At 35.1% G+C, this 13,338-nt stretch overlaps 1 protein-coding gene across 1 annotated transcript in view; it reads left to right on the top strand.

The window, feature by feature from the left end:
* The first annotated feature begins 3,340 nt into the window (after positions 1-3,340).
* Positions 3,341-13,338, top strand: part of LOC110453798 (arylsulfatase B-like) — a 13,482-nt gene continuing 3,484 nt past the window's right edge. Inside the window, exons 1-11 of the mRNA XM_021502958.1 lie at positions 3,341-3,568; positions 4,317-4,428; positions 4,847-4,898; positions 5,115-5,218; positions 6,688-6,794; positions 8,061-8,125; positions 9,400-9,501; positions 10,157-10,220; positions 10,615-10,712; positions 10,889-11,025; positions 13,088-13,146. Coding sequence (XP_021358633.1) covers positions 3,457-3,568; positions 4,317-4,428; positions 4,847-4,898; positions 5,115-5,218; positions 6,688-6,794; positions 8,061-8,125; positions 9,400-9,501; positions 10,157-10,220; positions 10,615-10,712; positions 10,889-11,025; positions 13,088-13,146 — 1,012 coding nt within the window. The 5' untranslated portion in view covers positions 3,341-3,456. The remainder of the gene's footprint in view (positions 3,569-4,316; positions 4,429-4,846; positions 4,899-5,114; positions 5,219-6,687; positions 6,795-8,060; positions 8,126-9,399; positions 9,502-10,156; positions 10,221-10,614; positions 10,713-10,888; positions 11,026-13,087; positions 13,147-13,338) is intronic.

Below are 13,338 nucleotides of genomic sequence, written 5' to 3'. Positions count from 1 at the left end.
CCACACCGTCAACACACACGGAAAATATACAACACCGTCAACACACACGGANCCGTCAACATACACGGACGATATACCACACCGTCAACACAATCGGAAAATATTCTACACCGTCAGCACACACGGACAATATACTACACTGTCAACACACACGGGCAACACATTACATATCCAGCACCCACACAGGCATACACACATGGGGAGATAATAGCCAGGTGGCATAGCACTAGTAGTTAATGCCTGATAAGGCAGCCTCTGCGAATTCCTGAAAATTGTATTGATTAATGTATATGCTTATTGTATTAATTGTATATCATTGTACTGTAAAGCGCTTTAGAGTGGCTTATGTTAGCTAGATAGGGCTCTATATCAAATGTTGTATATTATTAATATTTTTATTAATATAACACACCGTCAACACACACTGACAATATACCACACCGTCAACACACACGGACAATATACCACACCGTCAACACACACGGACAATATACCACACCGTCAACACACACAGACAATATACCACACCGTTAACAGACATGGACAATTAACCACACCGTGAACACACTCGAAAAATATAACACACCGTCAGCACACACATACAATATACAACATCGTCACCACACACGAACAGTATACAACACCGTGAACAAACACGGACAATCTATGTGTATCAAAACGTCAACACACAGAAACAATATACCAGAACGCCAACACACACCGACAATACATGTATATCACAACGTCAACACACACAAACAATATACCACATCGTCAACACACACAGACAATACATGTATATCACAACGTCAACACACACGGACAATATACCACATCGTCAACACACACAGACAATTCATGTATATCAAAACGTCAACACACACAGACAATATACAACATCGTCAACACACACAGACAATACATGTATATAAAAACTTCAACACAAACGAACAATGTTCTCCATCGTCAACACACACGGACAATATAATATCACAACGTTACACAGTTAAAGGCTACAATTAAATGATATGCACACGGACAATATACCACACACTTTGGCTTAGGCTGAGGGCGATACATCCCGGTATTGACCGAAGTTAAAGGCTATAATTGTTTTATTATTTTACAAAACAGTAATGTAAGCAATTTGAAAAAAAAAAAAAAAAAAACTACCTTCGGAAGTGGGACGGTGCATTGTTTGGATACACCTCATCATTTTATTTTTAGAAAAACACAGTCCTTCAACAACAATCACGCGCTCCAAGTCATTATCGGTTTTTGTCGGTGAACACCTGATGCACTCCTGGCGAATCACTTGTCGGGAATAATATGAAAACAAATAATGATAAATAACGTAAATGTCTACATTTTATCTAGCAGGTACGCCTACCATGTACACACTTTTTAACCCTGGGTTATAGAATGGGTCGACATTGAAAACATACTGATACGATTTTACCTGCTGTCGTTCAATCAGGCGTAGTCTCATTGAGTCCCTTCATATACTCATTACAAAACACTGTATACAATCAATTTAATTGACATGGAAAACCACTGGAAAACCTGTGATTAATTCACCACGTGAAAGTTACCTTTGAAGATTACACAGGTCAATCTTCGCCTATGTTACAGTGATGCTGTGGTATTCTGTGTTTATGATATATAACCAAACTCAAAACACAACATAAATCATGCAAAGAACCTGACTTAAAAGTATAAACAAGGACCGCCTGTCTGAAACTACCATGACAAATCATTGATGTTCTCTATGGGAATCCCCTACAAAAAAAGGGTGAGACACTTCAAGTTTTCTTCGGTAACATCATGAACAGAAAACTATTACAGGCAAATGTTTACGTCAAATGACGTCATTACATACATATATAAAGCTTGGTGCTCCTGGTTAGGAAATATGTAATGAAGGTTATTTCAAGTTTATCAAGGGATTACAGATGCTTTAGGAACGAGCTTAAGAATGTTTTAGTATACATTACTAACGCATTACTTATTTTACACCAGCGACGTTTATATATTAAGTTCTAAAATCGTAAGAAAGTTGACCCATAAGAACAAAAAGGTATATTTAACATTATTAACTAAAGTAAGGAAATTTGAATCATATTCTAACACAAGGACTCGGTGGTATAATGTTGTTGGTTTTTTTGCTCGATGAACACACAAATCAATTTTTGACACTTGTTTTGTCATTATCGAGTCGAAAATAAATAAACATAATAATGTGATAGTTCCTTGAGATTATTCTGTAGCATGGAACTGTATGCGAGAGTTATGTATCACACAAAAATTTAGTTATTCGATTTTCACCATTTGTGACAAAAGATAAAACGTGTTACATAGATGAGCTCTGTGATATAAAACCGCATTCATTTAACTAAAGTCATAAATAGCATCAATCTATTGGACCAAATAATCGATTTGAAGCAAATATACTTCAAGACGATGTCGAACTAATTCATGTTTTGATAAAAATAAATTCTGAACAAGCGTCACGCGACTGTTTGTGTTATGACATAGAAACACACGTGTAGTCTCGTGATGAAGACTATAACATAAAACCTACCTATGGTTTCCAAATGATAACGTTCAAGGATACATGAACAGGGTGTGTAACCCTAGTAGAGGTCGCCCGAACAGTCTCTTTGTAAACTTATATTTGCTGATAAAGAAATTTAAGAGAGTTTTTATTAAACATGCACATGTAATCCGCTATATAATTTCTAGTGCAAATCTTCGAATAAAGCTAGGTGTGGTCCTTTTTAGTGGCATGTTAAAATTAAAAAGAAATCCTGTTGGGTGTTCACTCCGCATGTGATATCCCTGAGTATGCGACATAGAAATATATAAAACAAAAACCTGTCTTCTGATATTTAAGTGATTTATCTGTTACTAAAACTATTTCATACATTTTTGACATAGTTTATGAATATATAAATTAAACATTTATCTTCCTGTGTCTAAATACAAGTGATTTTTCATCAATACCAAAATAAATTCATAATACTAATACCTAATTTACACGTTAATTGCGCTATTACCACATCCATTGTTAATTTTAAATGATTGAAAAACTTACATAATTTGAAAATAGAGTCTATGGATATGCAAGCTTGTCACAGAAGCCTAGCAGTCTAAACGTAACAAAAACTTGTTCTTGGTCATATAATTGACATCTGATATTGTAGGCCTAAAACAGTGCAATATATTGCGAAATAGAGTCTGATTGTAAATAGTTTGGTTCCATTCGGTGAACAAACCACGTGTATTAATGTTGTCGGTAAGGTGATTAGTAACGACGAATGAAAAATAGTCTGCATTGTTCAATGAGTGTGTCGATGCTCACATGACGAGATTGTCTTCGGTGATAAAGATTGTGTTATATATTTGGAGGGTACGTAGTATAGCTAGTCAAAAGCAACGAACATATGTTGGAGTAATATGGAGATGTTTCTAATATTACCTGTTCTGTGTGCTTTGACGCTGTTACTGCTGATCGGTGGCAGGGATGCCAAACAACCGAATATAGTGTTCATGGTAGCCGATGATTACGGTAAGCATCTAATATTTCCTGGGGGGTTTTAAGATAATTATATGTCTGTTTTTAATGTAGGTCAGGCTTGTTTATGTATAGTAATTAGAAGTGACGACATATACCCGGTATACTCTGGACCACAGGGACCTGAGAATTTGTTATAGCTAAATTTGGACCTACATGTAAACTAAGGTGTTCAGAGTAAATGACACCACGAATGCTCATATATATGAGTGTCATTTTTACTGAAAGTCGATACCAACCCAAAAACATGTAAACGTACTCTGAACACCCTTATTTTAGGTCCAAATATATATATGTAACAAATTATCAGGTCCTTGTGCTCTGGACAGTGAAAAATCTAAACTTTACCAATACAGCGTTGGGCCTCATACAAATCGTATGAATATTTTAATATACAGATCCAAACTTTTGTCCACATACGGTGACATAAAACCTTTCTACTATTTCAAAAGTAAAGTGAATTTGAGTGTTGAATTAGAAAACGTGCCACAAGGGAGACCATCCGTACAAAAAGTCTACATTTCATTTCACTTTATTAAAAATACTTCATCCAATAGATAATTTGTCAGTGTTTCTATGGCGAAAAGGACATTATTATATATATAGTATAATACAGTTCCTTTGATGAACCTCTCAAGAGGTGAACGCGTTTGGGAGGTACTTAGAATCTCTTTGTATTTTGTTTTATAGTATTATATATATACATATTATAATTATTAGCAATGATAACCGTCGTTTAAAGGCTGGAACGATGTAGGGTTTCGTAACCCCGACATGATCACCCCAAACATTGACAAGCTGGCGTACGAGGGAGTCATACTTAACCAGTCCTACGTACAACCCCTATGTACACCGTGAGTATGGCTTTATTATGACAAATAGATTTTTGTCCTCGGACTTTTTCCAACGGGAACTGTTTTCACGTTGATTATAACGAATTCATATCGTTTAAGAGATACAGAAACAGTTTACCAAACTTATAGTTTGCAAGCGCTTCGGGATCTTCATGATGACAAGGCTTTGTACTGATAGGCCGTTATCCTTATACTTTACTGTATCTTGGCGTGAACATTTTTTGTAAGTGAACTTACTCTTCCACGACTACTATATAACAATATATATGTATATAAGGTTACTATATCTTTAAGACCCTATAAATGAATTAATCAAATTTATTATAGAAAACTAATCATTTATATTACCGAAACAAGTCATAAACAACACTTGTTTGTATGATCAACGTGAATGACGACAACATGTTACTAATATCAGGTCCCGGAATGCTTTCATGACGGGGGTGTATCCTTTCAAAGCTGGACTTCAGGTAATACTATTCTTCAATATCGTATAAACATTGCATTTAAGTGTATGTCTTTAAACTTTCTATTGATACCTATCTTACACTTTCAAAAGTCATAATGTCTTTCAGTACACACTGATATAGTTAAATGTATGCAAACAAATATATCTATGATATGTGAAAATGACATAAGTATAATAAAAAGCTCATTTCAATTTGTATTATTTCTTTTTACATTAGCATGGAGCTCTGATGGCTCAGCAAGCAGTGTGTTCGCCCTTCAATAAACCTTTCCTCCCCCAATACCTAAAGAAACTGGGATATGAAACCCACGCCATAGGAAAGTAAGTATACCTCACGTAAATCGCTATCACGTCCGTCTCGTCTGACTGTGGATGCTGTGACCACATCTAAAGCAGATTGTGATGATGAGTACACGACGATAAAGCTGTACATTATGTTCTCGCTGTTATTACAATAATAAGCAATTTTGCTTAAAAGTGATATTTTTTGCTTTTTAATCGTTCCAGATATGTGTATCTATAACAACGAATAGATATTGGCGATAATACGACTCTATAAGAAACAAATAACACATCTAAGACAGAGGAAACACTGTTAGTTTCGCAAGAGAAGGCTGGTGGTGGTTACTTTCCTTTTGTGTTTTTGTATTGCTGTCTACAAATGACATGTTTCTATTGTCTTAACAACTCTGGAGTTACAATACTGACGTTGTGTATGGACACTATTTTTGTTTTCTATTTGATATCTGCGAACACTTTCTTAAAATAATACACTCTGTCATCATTCATATTTCCCTGGCTATTATCTATTCTTTGGTATAGTGCATTTAAGGATTTACCTTCATTTTGACGGCATATACGGTAGTATGAACGCAGTTGGCAACGACTATTGTCTATGGTGCGCTCTAGCGCTCCATAAAGAAGATGTTCGTTGCCAACTGCGTTCATACTACCGTATACGCCGTCAAAACGAAGGTTAATACTTATGTTTACATCATAAATAATGAACGAATGCTATACAAAGAAGAAAACAGTCGAAGCCGGTTGCTACGATGGCAACTTTGGAAGCCGTAGTTCCAGTAAATCTACATCGATATATGGGTAAATTTATAAAGTACGCAGTGAACAACACTATTTTTCTTCTCTATATTGCAGTAAAATCTTTAATTAAGTAATATAAGTAGCACTTCGAACATTTTTATTCATTTAAAACGGTCGTTATGTACACGCATTGACACACTTGTCTGGTAGTGATGCGGTCGAACGTCGCAAACAGAAGCCGCCATTATTTACTTTACAAAATATGTTGAATGTGCATCCATGGAATAAGAAGTTTGCCAGCATCCCTTTGTTGTATAAACAGACATAATGGATTCCGAATATGTCTCACGCTTCTAGATGTTGAAGGAACAAAACAATGGCTGTCATCAAACAGTTATCTCGCTGAACGAGAAGGGCGCCATATTTGATATAGGTATCAATCCGCCGAGCCTTTTTTTCATTGCGTGTACACAGTCCGAGTTTACTAAGCTGAAGAATGGATCGATGTAAATATATGTTTGTACACAAGTTCCAATGAATAATTATAGCTAAGAACAATACTTACTACTTGTTTGAGTACAATATATTCCACGTAGTCATTTTGGAATCTCCAATGTACATCTTGCTAGCTTTCCGCACCAACATTGTTTAGCGATTTTGTCGACGCTATTGTATTATTTTTCAACTTGTTTTGCTGGATATAAGTTTGTATCATGTCGTGAAAAAATGAAATGATTATATATTTCCAGATGGCATCTGGGATTCTGTAAGTGGGAATGTACCCCGACGTACCGAGGATTTGACTCGTTCTATGGATTTTACCTGGGCCATGAGCATTACTATAACAGATCTATGGGTAAGTCTATTCTACTCATACATGTACGGGTCGGATTTTATTATCTCTAATGTTATACGTGACAGGTTAATTGTTTCCTTACCACATTGTGACGTCACACAATGTAACTACATCAAAAACTGGAAATACGATATTAATAAAGTTGTGTTGGTTTTCCTTTCCTTAACTTTTCCCAATAAATGTGACAGTTTTGATATTTATGGGACGCATGTGATAATAAAATCTCAAACTCGTATCAATCTCTATTCTACATATATAACATTTAGATAACATGGTATTTATTCACTAATGAAACACGCATTAAGGATGTAATCTTCTGATCTTTCAATCACGGTCAAGTCTCTTTTTATCTCGTGTAAGGTTGTTTTTTTTGTAATATTTAACAAAGTATAATTAATTTTAATAGCCAACGCGCATCTGAAAATAAGTCAAATATCTAGATATATGTTGACCAAATTTTCGGCCATTTTGAAAATGTATATTTTTTGTGTATTTCTTGCGCTTCACGAACAGCGAAAAACTCACCTTTTTAAAGCTAGATTGATCACTTAAATCGTCAGTGTGTCGCCATTTTTAATTGTAGCAAATTCATTTTCGCTGTATAACTTTATAATGTCAATGTTATGAACATAATAAGTATCAAGGTGGAAAAAACTATACATTCTTCGTATTTTATTTTACATAATAAGTGTAACTGGAGCACTTTTAATTATTGACCCCGAAATGGTGAAAAAAACACAAGTCATAATAGGACAAAAAAAGAAGCATTCCCCGTTTTTATGGCTGTTTTTGAAAGAGAAACCAATTTTCTTTTGATCTGCTAAATATTTAAAAACTTTTTATGTCAAGCGTTAAATCTGCAAAAAAATGATGAAAAAAATAGTAGTTTGTCATTAACAAATTAGGGGTGGGAGTAACTTAAATTGATTTTCTGAGATAAAAGACTTAGTTAAAGGAGTTTATTCATACATATCTGATAACACACTATTATATGTAGATATTGTATGATGATTGTGTCCTGCAAATGGTCAAAACAGCAAAATTCACTTAAAACCACATATTATCTCAAATTGGTATCTTTGACCGATCAAAGCACAAAAACGAGCACACGGCACAATTCTTTTTGCAATTTTTGCTCAGCTATTAATTCAATTTTCCAAAAGTGTATATGAGAAAAAGGTTTAATACAGGAAGGTTTTGACTTCTCCAGAGGTGTACATCCTTGATGACAATGCAATTAAAAACTAATTGGTGTGTTTGAAACAGCTGGTGGAAAGGATTTCAGGGACGATAAACAACCCTTTATGCCGGATACCACGAAATATTCAACTGTAAGTGTATACGTAACCTTTAAACACTTCATATGCCATCTATTATATACACCCGAGGTTCCATTAAAGTAATCAATGACAACCCAAATACACTCAACCCTATTTAGGTCAAAGGTGAACCTTGAAAACGTCTAACTAAAATGGATATCCTATGTTCCTTACGTTTAAATGAACTGGAACGCAAAGGTAAATTTTCTACTGGATATAGTAATTAGTTGTACTTTTAAATATCGGCAAATTGATATTCAAGACTAAACACATTGACATTGCAGCAATAAGTTGTAGATCAGGGCATGTATATTGTTAACGCTTAATGCTTTATAGGTTAGTCATTAATTTTATGCTTGTATGAGTTACATTTTTTGTAATTATCATTTGCTATACAATGATTAAATATGAATATCTATAATATACTTTATATTTTAGGTAGATAGCTCCACTATTTAGTTTTATACAAGGCATTGAAGAGTTATTTCGCTTCTTTTTTTTTCTTTATTCGTACAAAGAACATTTATGTTGCGGGCCTTTCAAGATACTCTATTTGGTCTCTCCTTATACCTTCAACTCTGTTAAGCTGGAACTCGTCAGGTCCATCAGTACGATCGTTGTCTTCTAAAGGTTTTTTAAACATTCTCCTAACTTAAATATACAACCACCCCTCCTATCTAGTGACCTTTATAGTGAATTTACTTGGAAGTTCTGTTTGCATCTGTCGACATCCATGTGAGATAAGCCTTTCACTTTTTCTTTGAGAGTCAACTTTTTGGCAATGTAAGGCGTATTATGTTTCAACATTTGAATGCCTTAGTATTCATATTTAGAGCTTCTTTTGTTTGTCGGTTGAGATCTTTCTGCAGACCTTAACTGTTACGTTTAAAGACATGTGCATCATTTTATCAAATTCAGCAATATTATTTCAACGGTGTCTTTTAATGTTGTGTATTTGTGTTTGTGTGAATATTAGATCTTCTACTTCATGTTTATGCCTATTCTCATTTTTGTAATGTAATTGTAAATGTATGATGGGAGAAAGCTGTGTTAAGCTGTAATGTTGGTATAGCAACTCCAAGTCAGACAAAAATGCTGAACAAATTAGCGCACCCTTTTCTTGGTGACACGACACAAAGAGAGCTCATGAACTGTTCTACCCTAGTCCCTGATAGACACAGATTAAGTAACGATAACGTTCATTCCGCTTATATGCTTAGTATTATCCTCGACACTGAGGCATTTGGAGAAATGTTTTTTTTTAATGAAATGCAATTTAATTTCAGTATGTCTATGCCGATCGTGCGCGGAAGGTGATATCCAAACACGACAAGAGCAAGCCATTCTACCTGTACTTCCCATTCCAGTCCGTCCATCAGCCGATCGAGGTTGCATACTTTATATTAATATAATAACTAAATGTATTGTCACAGTTCACCGAATGCCAACAAAATAAGGGTTCAGTTGTTTGTCAATGTATGGCAATACGCTAAGCTATTCAAACCAAAACCTGTCAGATGTAAGCTTTTAGCAATTCTCCATATGGTTGATTGGCTGGCTGTACATTTTTTAACGTGCTCCATATGACATGCATGTTCCGATTGTTGACACAGTAATTATCATGACGTCATACTGTTATGGTAATAATGAATACCATTCGGCCAAATTGGGATATGACTATTGATTAAACAACATTTAATATCATTAAAAAAATGATTTAAAGATCAAACTGTTTGTTCGTTCGAATATACCATATACGAGAGCTAATAAAGAAAGGGAGAGGGAGGGAGGTGGAATCAATTATGCTGTAGGTATATGTGTGTGGGATATGGATATTCTACACCCTGGGGTAGAATATCCATATCCCATAAACTTACATAAGATATACACTATTAATGCTTTTAATTAGGAATTTATTAATTGATGCTATTATTTTCGTTGTCCCTGTTAATAATTTTATACTTTCATTTAATACTTTTTGACAGTATGTGCCAACATAAATATAGGACAAAGACGGTAAGAAATTATGAATACTGATTTCAGGTTCCCGTAAGTTATGAGAATATGTACAGCAACATAAAGAATGAAGGGCGAAGGAAATACTCTGGTGAGTTATAGATGGGTTGATAATACATGCCTTGGCGCAGCTCAGAAAATCAGTGCATTGATGCTGTGTTACATAAACAGCTTTTATTCTTCACTAGGTTTTTACATATTCTATATTTTTTAACCCAACATTCAATGTTATCATATCTTTAAACAACACTATAGTTAAGACAGTCAATATCTTTCTTGTAAACTTAACAAAATAAAATAGTTTCAGTTACGTATGTATATTTACAAATATATCGATGTATTTTATTATTTAACCTTGAAAACAAAAGTTCCATAACAGGGAAATTCTCTCAAAAATGCATCTGCATTCTTTACATCAACTGTAAGGAAAGACATGTCCTAAAATGTTTTGGTTTAGCTGTGAATGTATAGAATAATATGTTAAGGTATGGTGACGGCTATGGATGACTTGGTAGGGAATGTGACTGCCGCCCTGAAGGAAAATGGCATGTATGACGACACACTCTTCATCTTCACCTCCGACGTAAGTGGTTATAGTTAATTGTAAATTGTTGCTCGCCATTTTTGTTTTCACTGACGACGTAAGTCAGGATGTTACTTGTTAAAGACTAGTATCTAGTTTGATCGACCCAGAAATCAAAATTCAAACTAATTTCATCATCACTTCCCCGATTGATCTTTCATCTTTTGTGTTGATAGAATGGGGGATGGCCACTCTACCACGGTAACAACTACCCACTTCGAGGCGGGAAAGTCACTATATACGAGGGCGATACCCGGGCGACAGCTTTTATCAGCGGAAAAGGACTGGAAAAAACAGGATATACATATAACGGGTCAGAGCAAATTTTATATTACATACGAACATGTTCGAAGATACTGAAACTAAATATACATGTACAGTTGTGGGACCGCACAACGCACCAAGAAAAGTGTTCGCACCTCATGCATTCACCGTGCATACACATACACCGTGCATACACCGTGCATACACCGTTCGCACATCTTCCACACATAGTGCGCACAACTGTGCGATTTAACAATCGTTCGCCCCGTTGCGCGCTTCTCTCCGCACAAATGTGCGATTTGGTAGAATTGGTTGATCAATATAACGGAATGAAAACAATCCGGAACCCTCGTATAGAATAAGGAACACTGTATATATAAATTGCTCATCAACTTAATTAGGATTATGTTTAATTTTACAATGCGTGTTACACAGCATTACAGTGACCGTTAGACTATCAGGAATGGGTTAAACTTCCAGGTTAATTAACTGGTAAATAAAACAAATATGATTAACCGGAGTTTTACCTGACCCCTGCCTGACATAGAGAGTTGACATGTGATATTGTATGACCGTTATGAAAGCACAACTGGGCGTTAAGTATTTGTTATTTTCATTCGTTTCTCAATTTACACCAACCACGATTATCATCGCACAACGTTCGCCCATCGTCCGCACAAATGTGCGAAAGCAATAATCGTCCAGATTTCAATCGTTCGCACATCCAGCATACATCGTCCACACTTCGTGAGCACATCGCACACATACCGCACATCGTGTAACTGTTATATCGGGTATATCCTGATATTCAATCCACTGTCAAATCGGAAATGATGCAAATGATATTATACCTCATCTATATAACATCATGCCTGATAGGATTTAAACTGATCACATAATAGAGAAAGAAAATAGCGTTATTTTCTCCCGTACTAAAATTTCATCAATCATATTCCCTTGAAAAATGCGTTATGGGAACTACATATGAGCACTGAGTTACTCAAGAAGACCATATCACTAGCTCGTAAGCCTAACCATCGCTACAGTTAATATTCTTCGGTAAACTTATAATTCATTACCCTTGTTCTAAGATAATACTGTTTCCCTTAAACTAAACATGGTCAATCTCGTGAACACAACGAATCGTCTTTCTCTTTATTATTATTCAAGCTGTAAAAACAACGTTTTGACATTAGGATTCGTTATTTGGCTATACAAGTATAATACATTCATTACAAATTAGAACAGTGTTATAATAGTTAAGATTATTTAGAATTCAGTTCATAATGACAAGTAAGAAGATTAAGTTTTAACACATAAAACCATTGCGATACAAGAAATATCAGTCTCAATNGTGTAAACATTTATCGTATTTTCGAACTCGTTGTAAATTATGAGAAATATGCTGACATAATTTCAAAGCATTGTACGGCGGCTTGCAATTTCCATGCTGTCGTACAGTAATCTAAAAACAAACATTCAAGTTTCCGTAAAGTTCGACGAAATAGTTTTGACGATATTTCATTTAATACAATGCTTTCGCTGACACAATGAATGTGTGTAATGTAAATACATCTTTATTTAGTTGTAGGCAGTAACATATGTGGAGAGAGGTACTACAAATGTTAATTCAGACACGTGATCGTTATTACTCATAAATTTTCGCCGATACCAGACGACGTGTTTGTAAGTCTGAAAGAAACATTGACCCATATATGAATGTTTTCTATGGTTTAAGTAAACGCTGAAACTGTGAGGTATTGACAGCCTCTGCAGTAAGTAACATATAGAAAAAAACTCACCTTCAACTGCAGTCAAACTCTTGTGATCTCCGCCGGCTTGATAGCAATATCCGGTGTCGTTAACATACAGTGATTGTAAAGTCATACAATCAACTCAATACAATCAAATGCGCTGTTATGGGGATATCGTGTAATGATATGTAAATAGTTTATGTTATGAATCGAACTTTAGGCGAAATGATTGATTACACAAGTAGAATGTGTATAGGGATGCATGCATTGATGACGATCGGGTTATTGTTAATTCTTATATATATGTAAGTCACATTAGTTGTCTGATATAACTGTGCTCGTTTATACTTCCACCAGTATGATGCACGCTGTTGACTGGATGCCAACCATATTGTCTGCCGCCGGGGGTACACCAGGTATGGTAATAAGCTTGCTTTTGTTTGAGAACAATAAAGAAAAGGTAAGAATAAAAAACAGTTCTTTTTTATGGAATCCAAGAAAAATATATGTATTGAAGAATTATAATCGGTTCCCCTGTACATCACACTGGGTATCCCGATACACTTAATTGTGGACATGCACCAATAACGCTGAGTCAAATATATCAA

The sequence above is a fragment of the Mizuhopecten yessoensis genome, unplaced genomic scaffold (assembly GCF_002113885.1).
Source record: "Mizuhopecten yessoensis strain PY_sf001 unplaced genomic scaffold, ASM211388v2 scaffold7507, whole genome shotgun sequence".
NCBI classification, from domain to species: domain Eukaryota; kingdom Metazoa; phylum Mollusca; class Bivalvia; order Pectinida; family Pectinidae; genus Mizuhopecten; species Mizuhopecten yessoensis.
This window is presented reverse-complemented; position numbering and strand designations above follow the sequence as displayed.